Source organism: Triticum aestivum, chromosome 7B (assembly GCF_018294505.1).
Source record: "Triticum aestivum cultivar Chinese Spring chromosome 7B, IWGSC CS RefSeq v2.1, whole genome shotgun sequence".
Lineage (NCBI taxonomy): Eukaryota > Viridiplantae > Streptophyta > Magnoliopsida > Poales > Poaceae > Triticum > Triticum aestivum.
In genome coordinates this window covers 367,422,466-367,437,995 of record NC_057813.1, presented here as the reverse complement: position 1 = coordinate 367,437,995, position 15,530 = coordinate 367,422,466, and the positions used below count along the sequence as shown (strand labels likewise).

The 15,530-nt window shown below is 45.2% G+C and overlaps 1 protein-coding gene across 1 annotated transcript; it reads left to right on the top strand.

Moving 5' to 3' along the window:
- The first annotated feature begins 2,640 nt into the window (after window positions 1-2,640).
- Window positions 2,641-5,388, top strand: LOC123157497 (activator of 90 kDa heat shock protein ATPase homolog). Its single transcript, XM_044575793.1, has 3 exons — window positions 2,641-3,740; window positions 4,768-4,847; window positions 4,950-5,388. Exons 1-3 carry the CDS (start codon window positions 2,838-2,840, stop codon window positions 5,041-5,043), a joined length of 1,077 nt encoding a protein of 358 aa, XP_044431728.1. The 5' UTR covers window positions 2,641-2,837; the 3' UTR covers window positions 5,044-5,388.
- The last annotated feature ends 10,142 nt before the right edge of the window (window positions 5,389-15,530 follow it).

Here is a 15,530-nt window from a genome sequence, read left to right as displayed (position 1 = left end):
TGTCTGTTACTATGCAGATAGATGACCAGTAAGTGTGTGACCCTATAGGTTTGGTGAAGTATAGACATGACCGGAACTCTTTCCGATTAATGATCAATGGCGGAACCGTGGACATCCATATTGACCCCTATACCCACATGAATGAATATTTGAGTGAACTTGTATTCACCAAATGTTGTTCCTGCTGCTTCGCGATATGCTACAAATACCTGAGATGAAATTTAATGGCATCTCCGTGAATCAACAACCTGTTCACCATGCCAGTTTTCTCGTTAGTGGTTTTGTTCTCTTTTCTTGTTCCCGTGTTTCAGTATCCTTGTGATCAAGTCACATTGTGTCTAGCCAAACGATGATGGATACCATAACACCAAGAGGGCTCAAAGAATATATATCCATCGTTATAGGAGCAAATCCCAATCTTGAGCTATCAAGTCACTTGTGATACTTTTCCATGAACCCAAAAGCCGCTGTAATAGACACCCTGTTACGGATGACGTTTAACAAAACCCCAAAGTTCATGAAGCAAGCATGAAGGAACACAATACTCTCATGGTCTTAGGAATTATGAAAACGCTAACTTCTCTGTGTTATAAAACCATTAACTCATGAGCGATGTATCTCATAGCATAACATCAATATGGGTTAATTCAACACAAGTGTTCTTATAACATTGTGTCCTCGAACTTGCCGGCATAGTCATACCCATGATCAGGAAAACATGACCATCCTGCAATGCTTGAGCTGGTCTTAGAGGCACGACTAGGAATATTTATTTTTCGTTTATTATTCTACATGTGCATATGGGTTTCCCTCTGAGACTTTATGGATATACAGACTCAAGGACCGTTGCAATTATAGCATGGAACATAAATTTGGAGATAAATAGTAGCTCTTATAACTGCCGCTAGGCCATATCTACTACCCTTATGGATTGATTATTTTTGGTGGACATGCCTAATATGTGCTCTTATGTGCATGGTATCATTGAGTATCAAACTGTACTTTGCTACCTTTAGCCTGATGCACTATTTTTGGAGCATCACTAAGGAGGAACGCTGACAAAGACATGAATTGATACACGAACCTAGGTAGATATTTATGTTGTCTAATAAATTGGGCACACCTTTAATACATTTTTAAATCGTCCCACCTTTATGTCTTCACGCAACACCATCGTGTTGTTTCTCGTACAACATCATGAAACATTTCAAGGGATTTACTTATGTCTTGAGTGTGTCTGAGGGGTGTTCTTTTCTCCATCCCTTATATGTCAATTATTTATCTGTTTCATTGTGTGAACATGAAATATCCCTTATATTGTGTGTTATGACATGGTCAATTTGTGAACTGGTGACATGGTCAATTGGTCATCTCCCTTTATATTCTGACTTGGTGCCTTTTCCCATGCATATTGTGTGATCTGACATGAAGTCCCCCCCTCCCCCCACACACTTCTGTTTTTGTCACCCTCCGCCACTAAATGAAAGGGAGCTTGGGGTTTCATTGTTCGTTACGAGTATGGCGAGGTTCATGTTGCGACTACAGGGAAGTTTGATCATGTTCGTAGTCCACTACAAGCTAAAGCAATGACGTGATTAAAAGCAATGTGAGGTGTTGTGAATCTTGGAGGAATCATGTTATTTTCGAGTCCGATTACGAGGTCCAAGTTGAAGCTCTCAAGTCAAGGGAGTATGATTCTACAAAAGTAGGGGGTCCCCGTGCGCAAGGGACGTAGCTTATATGCCATATGAACTTTGCAAAATTCAATTTTGTCTTTTGTCATCGGAAGTGTAATAAGCCTGTATTAATTGATGCACCATTCGATTGCTCTAAAAGTCAAAACTATAAGAGAGGGCCAGACATTATACTCCAATTCTCCCTCATGTCTATGCTTCTTTGGAGTTTATGACGTGGGAAGCGGAAGCGGAGACAGGCCGCAATTATTTATTATGTCTACTAGGTTTTGACTCTGAACCTTAGATGTGAGATGATGTGGGCCGCAAAATCTTTCTTTAATATTGCATTGGCAAAGTCTTGAACTCAATAATGCGTTGGCACGATGCAGCCAACTAATCCAAAAGTTTAAACTGTGAGAGATGACCGTATATTATACTCCAACGGTCTGCGCATCTACTCGCACAACACGGGCTGAAGGTTGTTCTGCCGCTCTTAGTTTTGGCACATGGCGGTGCCCCCGATATTGTTATTGGTTTCGTGAGTAGCGATATGCAAAAAAATATGGCTAGGATCAGTGGAATTAAACCCATTAAGCTACGCGTGAAGGGCGGCCAACCAGCTATGCCATGTGGCGTAAACTGGTTGGCCGCAGTGAAAATCTTTTGGAATTCTTTTTAGATGAAGGTATGAATTATTTTTTAAATGTATTTTTTAAATTTTTAGATGAAGGTGAGGACCTTTGGTATTTTTAAATGGAGGGTTATGCAAAATGGCACTCGCGGATAGGCTGCGGTGGTATTTTTTTCTTTTTTACTTTTTTTTTCTGATGAAGGTGAGGATTTATTAAGATATTTTTTTAGACAAAAGCGAGGACTCTATATATTTTTTTAAATAAAAACATGCACATATAATTTTTTCTCAAGCGGCGCTACAGAGTAACGCCCCAACCACTAGTATATTTTATTTGTTTCGTAAAAGGAGAATTCCAGACAATTCGACCGCACGACCGAACCGTCCAGATTCAGCCGTGGGCCTAATTCTTCCCCAATTCTAAAAACTCCCCGTCTCTAGACATCAGTTTCGTACGCTCAGACGACGCGCAGATCCGAGGAAAGAAAAGCAAATCGTGCCCAACCAAACCCTAGCCCCCTCCCCAGCCCATGGCGAAGTTCGGCGAGGGCGACGCACGGTGGATCGTGCAGGAGCGCGCCGACGGTGCCAACGTCCACAACTGGCACTGGGCGGAGCGCGACTGTCTCGACTGGTCTCGCGCGCTTCTCTCCAAGCTCCTCGCGGGCCTCCCCGTCCTCTCCGGAGAGGGCGGCCTCACCCTCCGCACCACCACCCTCGACAAGCTTGATGGCGAGGCCTACGTCAACATCCGCAAGGGCAAGGTCATCCCAGGGTACGAGCTTTCCCTCACGCTCGCCTGGGAGGCCGATGCCACAACGGAGTCGGGGGTCGTCAAGGTCACCGGCACCGCTGAGGTACCCTACCTCGCTGACGAGAACGCCGACGAGGACCCCGAACTCCGCATCACTGTTCGCGGTGACGACGGCCCCCTCGCGCGCCGGGCCAAGGATGCCTTCATCGCCCATGGCAAGCCTCTGGTCATTGCGAAGATCCGGGATTATGTCGCCGCCATGGCGAATGGTGGCCCCGCCAAGGACGAGATAGATTCTAAGAAGATTTCCACCAAGGCCGCCCCGGCGGCCGGTGGCGCAGCTGTTGCTCCTGCTCCTTCAGTGAAGGTGACAGCAGCGCCAGTGCAGGCGCCAGCAGCTAAGGAGAAGAAGGCGAATGGCAAGGATAAGGAAGGATTCAAGACTATCGAGATGACAGAGAAGTTCAACTGCCGCTCCAAGGACATCTATGAGATCTTGATGGATGAGAACAGGTGGAAGGGTTTCACACAGAGCAATGCGAGGATCAGCAAGGATGTTGGTGGGCAGTTTAGCCTCTTTGATGGGTCCATCACAGGTGTTAACGAGGAGCTGCAGGAAGGGAAGCTGATCGTGCAGAAATGGCGGTTTGGGAGCTGGGCTGATGGCGTCCATTCTACAGTAAGTTCTATGCTTAAAGACATCATTATGGTATTGTGCTTGCTTGTGTTATGTAGTTTTACCGCTCCACCGTTCGGTATTTGATAGGGATCCATCTGTTCGGTATTTGATAGGGATGCATGAAATCGGCTCACGCTGAACCAAGTTAGCTTAGGCTCATCTAACAATGAATGAACAAGATTGGATGTTTGATTATATGAATTATTACTTCCATACAGTTAGACGCGCTGGTAAGAACGGGCCATCTGTGAATTCTAGTAATAAGCATAGAACTTGAGCTGTTGACTATTTACAGTTACAATTTACTTTTCACTCCTTTGTACCTCCTGCCAAGTACCATCTGTGGGTAGCACCATGTTCAGCAAAAATGGGCATCTCTAGTATGGCATTTGAGGTTGATGTAATTCAGCATATGATCAGTACTATTTTGTTTTTATGATGAGAGGAGAGATTTTCATATATCGTACCAATTACCATGGAAATCTTCGCAGATTCTAGCCTTGTAGCCTTGTAGGTGGACTGAATGCTAGGCCTTGTGTAAGGAATGTCTACCTGTTGCCATAGAATTTTAGTCTGTTACCAGCAATGTGGAGTGATCCAAGGACTAATGAGTCCAGTCTACCATTTTTAGAAAATGAGTCCTAGCTAGAAGAATGGTTTCACTTCATATTGTATCTTTTTTTTTTTTGCAATGAACTACTAATGCTGACCTTATACTGTATTAATACTGATTCAATTTGGGCGGTGTAAATTCTTGGGAACGAGATCCTCTGACTTATCAAGGGATGTCAGAGTAGCCACAGTGGCCGCCTAACATTCCTTCCTTGCAGATGTATCTCCATGCCGTAATATGCATATGGTTATTTGCCTACTTGCTCCATGTCTCTTTTCCTAGCTGCCTTACTAATGATACTAGTGCTTAATATGCTTGGCCAGCTGATATTTTTCATCTTGCTAGTGATGTTCTGTAGATATAAAACGTCACATTTTTCGTTCAGGAACATAACCTCATTGTGCTGTAATGCAGGTCAGGTTGGTGTTTGATGAGCCTGAGTCAGGAGTGACAATAATAAAGCTCAAACAAACTGATGTGCCAGAGGAAGACAGGTACTTCCAAGTTATTGTGCTTTAAACTTTTGAATTGGTTAATCTATATACCGGTTTCGGCTCTTGTATATGAAAGTCCTGTGTTGCCATTTCCTACTGCAGGTATGGGAACTCAACCGTGGTGGAGAACACCGAGAGAGGCTGGAAAGAGCTCATCTTCCAGAGGATACGTGCAGTGTTCGGTTTTGGGGTCTGAAAAAGCATCTTTGACATCCAACTTCAATGAAGTCGATCCTGCCTTTTCATGGCTATCCATGTTTTGCTGTCTTAGTTTATTCGATGCTGATAGACACACAAAACTTCGTGAACTTCCGGGAATTGAAAAATACGTGTTACCTTGTACAGTATTCATCACGCTGGGTTGTGCTTCGAAGTCGTCACTCCTGAAAGTTTTGGCTTGTGACTCATGTAGAGGCCGGCGAAAGATGGTCGCTGAGTGACTATTCTTTTTGTTCCTTGCGTTTGTATGACATGGTACCAGATAAATTTTATTGAAGGTTCTAGTTCTACAAGCACCACTGCGAGTGCTGCTTTGCCAAAATGTCGTGAAAAACTTCGAAAATAAGTGCGTGCGCGCGTTGACAACATAAGATTTCATTATTAAGTCCACTTTAAATTCCATCCTCGACCTATCGACACAGTTTCATGTTACCATCAAGATGAGTTTTCATTATAGACGATTTGAAGGTTTTTGCGCGACGTTGCATCATACTTCGCAAAAATGTAGAACATAATTGGTGGTTTGCTCTACCGTTGACGTGAGCGCGGAGGGAGTCGAGATGACGTTGGCTCTAAGACGTAGTCGCCATGGAGGAGCACCTTTTGTCTTCTCCTCCCGTGATGGCATGTCCGATTCGGTGGGGTGGTTGTGTCCGATTCGGTGGGGTGGTTGGCAAGGTTAACTTAGTGGTGTTTCTCTAGAACGGAAGAGGAGTGGCCACGTTGCCTCGGAGGGCAGGAGGCGGTAGCACCCACGATGATTGAATCCCTCTTTCATCGCAACTGGTGGTCCATCAAGAAGAAACTCTCCGGTCAAGGGCATTTGTAGGTCATCGCAGCCACGAGGTCGACCGTGCCGGCTAGAGCTCCTTCACGCTCTGAGGTCAACCGTGCCGGCCATTGCTCCTTTCTGCTCTGAGATAGTCACACGCCGCTTAACCTTTGTTTTTGTCGTCCTCGGCGTCTAGTGGACCGCTGTTCGCGGCCACGGTGACTAGTAGTAGATGCCATCGATGGCCACCTTGCAACTTTGCGCGGACTATGAGCTCGCCGCCGCATTGTCCAACAGGTGCTCGGCGACGCTCGATCTTCATCATCTTTGCATCATAGGCGCAACCCCACCCCATCTCTGCCCTTGATGTCTTCTCAATGACATCTCCCCCCTCTTAGCATCATGTCTCCCACCTCAGCTCACACTCGCAGCGCCCTTGCGAAGGTGGAATGGGAGACGGTGCCCATGATGTTGCTCTCCTGCATCTCACGGGTGCCACTCCTACTCCCTCACATCTGGGCGATGCCGCTGCCTGTTGCTCTCCCATATGGCCGGTGTCCTGGAATTGCACACGGTTTAGTGATAGCTGAATAAGAGTATCGATTCCACGAAGGGATGAGGAAATGGTCTTTTGCCCTTCATTAAGGTTTATCAGAATTGGGTTGGAAATATTGCAAGTGCGTGAAGGCAAGAATTAAAGCTGCAATAGGGATACGTAAATGTTCTCATGGAGTCTGGAATACCCACTAGTACTTATCTCTACTCTCTACTCTCTACCTAATATTAAAGGAAGGATTATTTCTTCAATTATTTTGGTTTACTATGGGACCCAGGTTTTCTTCGTCCGTCGGACCAGTCGATTTCCGTTCGTCACGATTCGTTTCTGCCAGAAAAATCGCATGACGCACGGAACCGAGCCGCGATGGGCCGGCCCATTAGCGGATGTAACAGCTCGTGCCAGTAAAAATAGTCGAAGACAAAACAATATCGATTTCCGTTCGTCACGATTCGTTTCTGCCAGAAAAATCGCATGACGCACGGAGCCGAGCCGCGATGGGCCGGCCCATTAGCGGATGTAACAGCTCGTGCCAGTAAAAATAGTCGAAGACAAAACAATATCGATTTCCGTTCGTCACGATTCGTTTCTGCCAGAAAAATCGCATGACGCACGGAGCCGAGCCGCGATGGGCCGGCCCATTAGCGGATGTAACAGCTCGTGCCAGTAAAAAAGTCGAAGACAAAACAATAAAGCGTCACGAGGGATCGAACTCAGGAGCTCACGCTGGACAGATCATAACGATGGCCACTGGCCTAAACAAGACGTTGTGTTCAAGTTACATCGCGACATATTAAAGTCAATAGTCGCGGCATATACTAAGAGCAAAGAAAAATATTTTTTTGGAAAAAGTAAATATATTTTAGAACGCGAATATCTTTGCAAATTTCTAAACAATTTTTTAGCTCGAACATTTTTTTCAAAAAGAACAATTTTTTTTTTTGAAACCTGAACATTTTTAAAACGCCTTTTGTTCCCCGCGAAAGAAAAACGTCTCAGGTGTCTCGCTTGGCCTCGGCCTGCGTTGTGGCCCAGTGAAACTTGCCCAAGCCAGGCTAGGCGATCAATGTTTGTGTTTAGGCGAAGGTTGTTTTGTTTTGTAAATAGTCCCAGCTTGGTTTCTTACAGATAATCCTTTGAGTTGATATACTTTTTTGGAATTTTTAGGTATAAAGGAGCTAACTTGGGAATCAATAGGCCAAGGATAAGGAGCAACATGACAAAAAATAAAGGAGGGAAGTTTAGTTTATACAATTGCATGTCGCCGTGAGACGTGACAAAGGAATGACATAACTAGGAGAGAGAGAAAAATAAAAAGGAATCTCCCATCACGTCTTCATGTACGACTAGCCTCGCTTGGCCAAGTGACACCCGTCATAATGCATGAGGACTCCAACTAAGGTTTCACTGTCTATTTTAGCACAAACTACTCAATTTACATGGTAACATAGACATACATTAGGGTAGTGATTTTCCCTATTATATTAGCGGCGTATACAAACATCTTTGTTCAACACTCTTGATCTCGCTGGACACGAAGGGGGCTCAATAATCCAGCTATTGGACCTGGCCAACCTTGGTTAGTGACAACTGGTACCGTGACCACCGATGACGAGGACGATAAAGAGGACAAGCGAAAGCATGGGTCTGATGTCATACTGAAATGGATGATGTGTACCTGAAGGTAGGGTATTAGTCATGTTTATTATGTTAGGGGCATAAGGATGATGGCTTTAGCCATGTTCAGTGGGTAAGCCGTATGGGGGCTGTTTTCTCCTGTTGCAACGCACAGGCATATTTGCTAGTGATACTTAACTAGTAAATACGCTGTGGATTGCATCGGGATAATAAAATTACATGCATCTAGCTCAATATAAGAAGGGCTCAAGATGTGTTAAAAAGAGGGGGGGGGGGGGCTCAAGACCCCACAGGTCCAAGTTCTCTAGTTCAACATGCCACCCCAGTCGTGCCGGCGCTTGGCCGCTTCACTGTGAGTTATATTACACGTGAGCTTGCATTTACATATTGTAAAGTTAGAATTGTTTTGATAAGTTTCAAGTTAGAATGATGATTAAGTGAAATTGAAATAATTGTTAGTCTTGCGATTAAAGGACCTGATTGCTGGAGCAAGGAATCACAACTCAATCAAATAAGCCATCCCAGATACAAAAGTTGCATTAAAAAAATATGAAATCGTGTTTTCGTTATTGATGCATGCATTAGTAATTAGTCGAACTTGCTTGAGAAACATATCACATTTGTGCATGGTTATTTTTTGATTATTACATAATTGTTTTAATCTGAATCAGTGATACATGAATGACAAATGCATGGACTACAACAAATCAAAATAAAAACCATGATTGTCTTTTTGGAACTAAGTCGTACTTACTTGTTCGTGCTTTGTTCTGTGGGGTTCTCTTCTTCCTTGCTTGCATCTCCATGGAGATGTAATGGCCGTTGTGCCCCCGTCGCTGCCTTGCAATAGCGGAGGAGGAGGATGGGGCGCCGATGCTCAACAGCAAGGAGGGTGTATTGGCAATATACACATTCGTGTGCAGCCCCAGTGGTAGGAATCAGTTTGAATATAATAGCACTTAATTAAACCAAATAAATGAATGGAAGCATTTATAAAAGCTCCTTCCCTTGTATTGCTTTAATGTTGCTAGTGCAAAAAATAGACTGATAAGTTCAATAAAAATGTGTATATTAAAATGGGTCTACCTTAACTAAAACTATAACAAATACATCTGCACCATATAACTAAATTTAAAGTGCTTAGATCCAAAATAAAAATGCTCAGACTTTCACATTAGCACAATTACTCTACACTTTTGTAAATTAATTACGGCCACCAAACAGTGGAAGGAAAATTTTAATCAACATGAAAGATGAACAGTACTGAAAGGTGATAACCAAGTCATGCTATTTATTAAAGAATAAGGATGCCATGAGTAGTACACATCAAGATTAAATCAGTGACCCTGTATAAGCCGTTGGCAGTCCAGCAGCATCAACTCAGGCGATCATTATAGGCAGTCCAAGCTGTTGGCATTGTTTTAGACCAGAGAAATTGATTGCACAATTGCATCAGCTACAGTACAGAATTGCCTCACGTATAAGTCATAACATCAATACTCTAATGTATGACCAAACGATCAACGACTGTTGAGAAAAACAAACCGGCTGATCCGATTAGGATGGAGATCGATACGAACTGAATGGCGAAAACGATGAGGATCCCAGATGTGACAAATATAAACATGACTCAAGATGACAAATTAGATGAAGCCTCGCTGTTCAGTCTGTCAATGACGAGGAATCCTTGTGCTTGATGACGGCGACAGTGTCCATGACATGGATTGACCGAGACCAATGAGACTTATGGGTAGAAACAAAATAGTTTTGTTGCAGAGCCGGAACTAACACAGAGGAGCTAGAGGAGAGTATCCTCTCGAGCACTCCCTGAATTGGTTGTTGCGGCCGCCGCGCGAGCATATCCATGCATGTATGTACCATGCGTGCTAGCAATCAAGTCAACCACATCAAGCCGTCGATCTTGGCGCAAACCCGGGAGACGATGGCGGCTGTGATGAGTCGGGCTGTGCTCGAGGGCGACCTCGCGACGTTCTGTCCCCCCATCCTGGTTGCATAACCTCCCAGAAGAGCCACCGGGGCACGTCCCACCCTCCTTTATGGACGTGTAGATGGCATAGTATCTGTTTAGTAACTCCGCCGGCGAGTCCGGTCCAAGGTTGTGGAGCGAGGGCGAGCGTCGTAGACGAAGTAGTCGAACACGCGAAAGTAAATGACACAGAGAGATATGGAGAAGACCAACTTTATTAATCAATGATCAGGTGTTACAATGATGACTCCTCGCTGCTTTATATAGGGACTAGGGGGTCAAGGGATAAGTATCCACTTAACGTAAAGAGGGGAAACGGGAGGGGCTAGCCCGTGCGATTTGCATGCGGCCGCCGCCACCCTCCCGGGTGGCCCGGTTTTCCAACACTTCCCCTTGGGTAATTATCCGTATATCCATGCCTCAAAACTCCGAAAAACCCAGTGGGAAAAAATATGGAGAAAGAGCACACAATATACGTTGTTGTATTGCACGAATTGCCTCGTCAAAAACCTCGTGTGAGAAACATCAGGAAAACTCACTCAAGGGAAAAAGAGTACAATCCACTCAACCATCAAGTTGAGTACTCGATCATCAGGATTGAGATTTTAGCGACAAGTTTGTGAAGTTTCTCCCCCTGAACCTTGCATCTCTCTAAGTCTCATCATACAGATTCCACGCACACACCTCTCTAAGGTTGATGCCGGTAATGATTTAGTGAACATATCAGCAAGATTGTCACAAGACTTAGTATGCAAAACTCTCACCTCGTTCAACTGCTGTAACTCATGTGCATAGAAGAACTTGGGACTCATATGCTTTGTGAGGTTACTCTTCACATAACCCATCTGGACTTGTGCAACACAAGCAGCATTATCTTCATAGATAATGGTAGGGGTTTGTATGGTGTTCAGCCCACATGTCTGTTGAATGTGGCCGATCATCCGCCGAAGCGATACACATTCTTTTGACGCTTCGAATAGTGCCATGATTTCCGAGTGGTTCGTGGAAGTCGACACAAGAGTTTGCTTGGACGATTTCCAGGAAAACGCAGTTCCACCACAAAGGAAAACATATCCAGTCTGCGATTTGCAATCATGCGGGTTCGATAGGTACCCAGCATCGGCATAGCCTATAATAGATAGGTCTTGATTCCTTTTATAAAACAGGCCAAGATCTTTGGTCCCTTGCAGGTACCGGAAGACGTCCTTGACACCTTTCCAATGTCTTTTGGTAGGTTCAGAACTGTACCTCGCAAGCAAACTGACGGAGAACGCAATGTCTGGCCGTGTACAGTTTGCGAGATACATGAGTGCTCCAACTGCACTCAGGTAAGGAAATTCTGGTCCCAGAGTTTCCTCCCCCTCTTCCTTTGGCCTGAATGGGTCCTTGTCTGGCTGTAAAGACCTCCCGACCATCGGGGTCTTAGAAGGATATGCCTTATCAAATCCAAATCTTTCTAACACTTTTTGGGTGTAGGTCGACTGGTGCACTAGAATCCCATCAGGGGAATGTTCAAGTTGCAGACCTAGATAGAACTTGGTTTTACCCAAATTCTTCATCTCGAATTTCGACATCAGGTAGGAACTCGCTTCCTCAATATCCTCAGGTGTACCGATTATGTTTAAATCGTCCACGTACATCGAGATTATACAAAATCCATCTTGGGATCGCCCTATGAAAACACATGGGCAATCTTTATTGCTCGTGTAGCCCTTCTCCTGAAGGAAATCGCTTAAGCAATTGTACCACATTCTACCAGACTGTCTGAGTCCATACAGTGCCTTTTGAAGTTGAACACTGTATAGACCCTTGTTGCTCTATCATGGTTCGGAACAGGGATACCTTCTGGAACCTTCATGTATATGTTCGAATCCAAGTTACCATACAGGTAAGCAGTGACAACATCCATTAGTTTCATTTTCAAGCCCATGTTTACTGCCATCGAGATCAAGTATCTAAAGGTAACTCCTTCCATGACCGGGGAATAAGTCTCCTCAAAATCGACACCTGGTCGTTGAGTGAACCCTTGAGCGACGAGCCTTGCTTTGTACCGTACTACCTTATTATTTTCATCTCTCTTTCGAACAAAAACCCACCTATGGCCCACAGGGCGAATGTGGGGAGGAGTTTGACAAACTGGTCCGAACACCTTCCTTTTGTTGAGAGATAATAATTCGACAGTAATTGCCTGCTGCCAATCTTTCCAATCCGACCTTTTCTTGCAATCAGCGAGCGTGTTATGTTGGGGAACATTGCAGAAAATAAAAAAAATTGTACGCTTCACCAAGATGAATCTATGGAGTCATCTAGCAACGAGAGAGAGGAGTGCATCTACATACCCTTGTAGATCGCGAGCGGAAGCATTCAAGAGAACGGGGTTGATGGAGTCGTACTCGTTGTGATCCAAATCACCGAAGATCCTAGTGTCGAACGGACGGCACCTCCGCGTTCAACACACGTACGGTTGGGGAAGATTTCTCCTCCTTCTTGATCCAGCAAGGGGGAAGGAGAGGTTGATGGAGATCCAGCAGCACGACGGCGTGGTGGTGGAAGTAGCAGGGATCTTGGCAGGGCTTCGCCAAGCTCAGCGAGAGGGAGAGGTGTTACGGGGGGAGAGGGAGGCGCCAGGGGCTAGGGTGTGCATCCCTCCTCCCCCCTCTTTATATAGAGGCCCTAGGGGGGCGCGGCCCCCTAGAGATCAATCTCAAGGGGGGCGGCGGCCAAAGGGGGGACTTGCCCCCCAAGTCAGGTGGGGTGCCCCCCACCCCCAAGGTTTCCAACCCTAGGCGCAGGGGGAGGCCCAAGGGGGTGCACTAGCCCACCAAGGGTGGTTCCCTTCCCACTTCAGCCCATGGGGCCCTCCGGGATAGGTGTCCCCACCCGGTGGACCCCCGGGACCCTTCCGGTGGTCCTCGTACAATACCGGTGACCTCAGAATCTTTCCCGGTGACCGAAACTGGACTTCCTATATACAAATCTTTACCTCCGGACCATTCCGGAACTCCTCATGACGTCCGGGATCTCATCCGGGACTCCGAACAACTTTAAGGTTACCGCATACTAATATCTCTACAACCCTAGCGTCACTGAACCTTAAGTGTGTAGACCCTACGGGTTCGGGAATCATGCAGACATGACCGAGACAGCTCTCCGGCCAATACCCAACAGCGGGATCTGGATACCCATGTTGGCTCCCACATGTTCCATGATGATCTCATCGAATGAACCACGATGTCGAGGATTCAAGTAATCCCGTATACAATTCCCTTTGTCAATCGGTACGTTACATGCCCGAGATTCGATCGTCGGTATCCCAATACCTCGTTCAATCTCGTTACCGGTAAGTCACTTTACTCGTACCGTAATGCATGATCCCGTGACCAACCACTTGGTCACATTGAGCTCATTATGATGATGCATTACTGAGTGGGCCCAGAGATACCTCTCTGTCATACGGAGTGACAAATCCCAGTCTCGATCCGTGTCAACCCAACAGACACTTTCGGGGATACCTGTAGTATACCTTTATAGTCACCCAGTTACGTTGTGATGTTTGGTACACCCAAAGCACTCCTACGGTATCTGGGAGTTACACGATCTCATGGTCTAAGGAAATGATACTTGACATTGGAAAAGCTCTAGCAAACGAACTACACGATCTTGTGCTATGCTTAGGATTGGGTCTTGTCCATCACATCATTCTCCTAATGATGTGATCTCGTTATCAATAACATCCAATGTCCATAGTCAGGAAACCATGACTATCTGTTGATCAACGAGCTAGTCAACTAGAGGCTCACCAGGGACATGTTGTGGTCTATGTATTCACACATGTATTATGATTTCCGGATAACACAATCATAGCATGAATAATAGACAATTATCATGAACAAGGAAATATAATAATAATCATTTTATTATTGGCTCTAGGGCATATTTCCAACAGTCTCCCACTTGCACTAGAGTCAATAATCTAGTTACATTATGATGAATCGAACACCCATAGAGTTCTGGTGTTGATCATGTTTTGCTCGCGAAAGAGGTTTAGTCAACGGATCTGCGACATTTTCACGAATGGAGTTGAAGCGACGCTTGATGTGCCTGGTCTTCTTTTGAAATCTGGGCTCCTTGGCAAGGGCAATAGCTCCAGTGTTGTCACAGAAGAGAGTGATCGGCCCCGACGCATTGGGTATGACTCCTAGGTCGGTGATGAACTCCTTCATCCAGATTGCTTCATGCGCTGCCTCCGAGGCTGCCATGTACTCCGCTTCACATGTAGATCCCGCCACGACGCTTTGCTTGCAACTGCACCAGCTTACTACCCCACCATTCAAAATATACACATATCCGGTTTGTGACTTAGAGTCATCCAGATCTGTGTTGAAGCTAGCGTCGACGTAACCCTTTACGACGAGCTCTTCGTCACCTCCATAAACGAGAAACATATCCTTAGTCCTTTTCAGGTACTTCAGGATATTCTTGACCACTGTCCAGTGTTCCATGCCGGGATTACTTTGATACCTTCCTACCAAACTTACGGCAAGGTTTACATCAGGTCTGGTACACAACATGGCATACATAATAGACCCTATAGCCGAGGCATAGGGGATGACACTCATCTTTTCTCTATCTTCTGCCGTGGTCGGGCATTGAGCCGAGCTCAATTTCACACCTTGCAACACAGGCAACAACCCCTTCTTGGACTGATCCATATTGAACTTCTTCAATATCTTATCAAGGTATGTGCTTTGTGAAAGACCTATGAGGCGTCTCGATCTATCTCTATAGATCTTGATGCCTAATATGTAAGCAGCTTCTCCAAGGTCTTTCATTGAAAAACACTTATTCAAGTAGGTCTTAATGTTGTCCAAAAGTTCTATATCATTTCCCATCAAAAGTATGTCATCTACATATAATATGAGAAATGCTACAGAGCTCCCACTCACTTTCTTGTAAACGCGGGCTTCTCCATAAGTCTGCATAAACCCAAATGCTTTGATCATCTCATCAAAGCAAATGTTCCAACTCCGAGATGCTTGCACCAGCCCATAAATGGATCGCTGGAGCTTGCATACCTTGTTAGCATTCTTAGGATCGACAAAACCTTTCGGCTGCATCATATACAATTCTTCCTTAAGATAGCCGTTAAGGAATGCCGTTTTGACATCCATTTGCCATATCTCATAATCATAGTATGCGGCAATTGCTAACATAATTCGGACGGGCTTCAGCTTCACTACGGGAGATAAAGTCTCATCGTAGTCAACTCCTTGAACTTGCCGGTAACCCTTAGCGACAAGTCGAGCTTTATAGATGGTAACATTACCATCCGCGTCTGTCTTCTTCTTAAATATCCATTTGTTTTCTATCGCTCGCCGATCATTCGGCAAGTCTGTCAAAGTCCATACTTTGTTTTCATACATGGATCCTATCTCGGATTGCATGGCTTCTAGCCATTTGTTGAAACCTGGGCCCGCCATCGCTTCTTCATAGTTCGAAGGTTCACCGTTG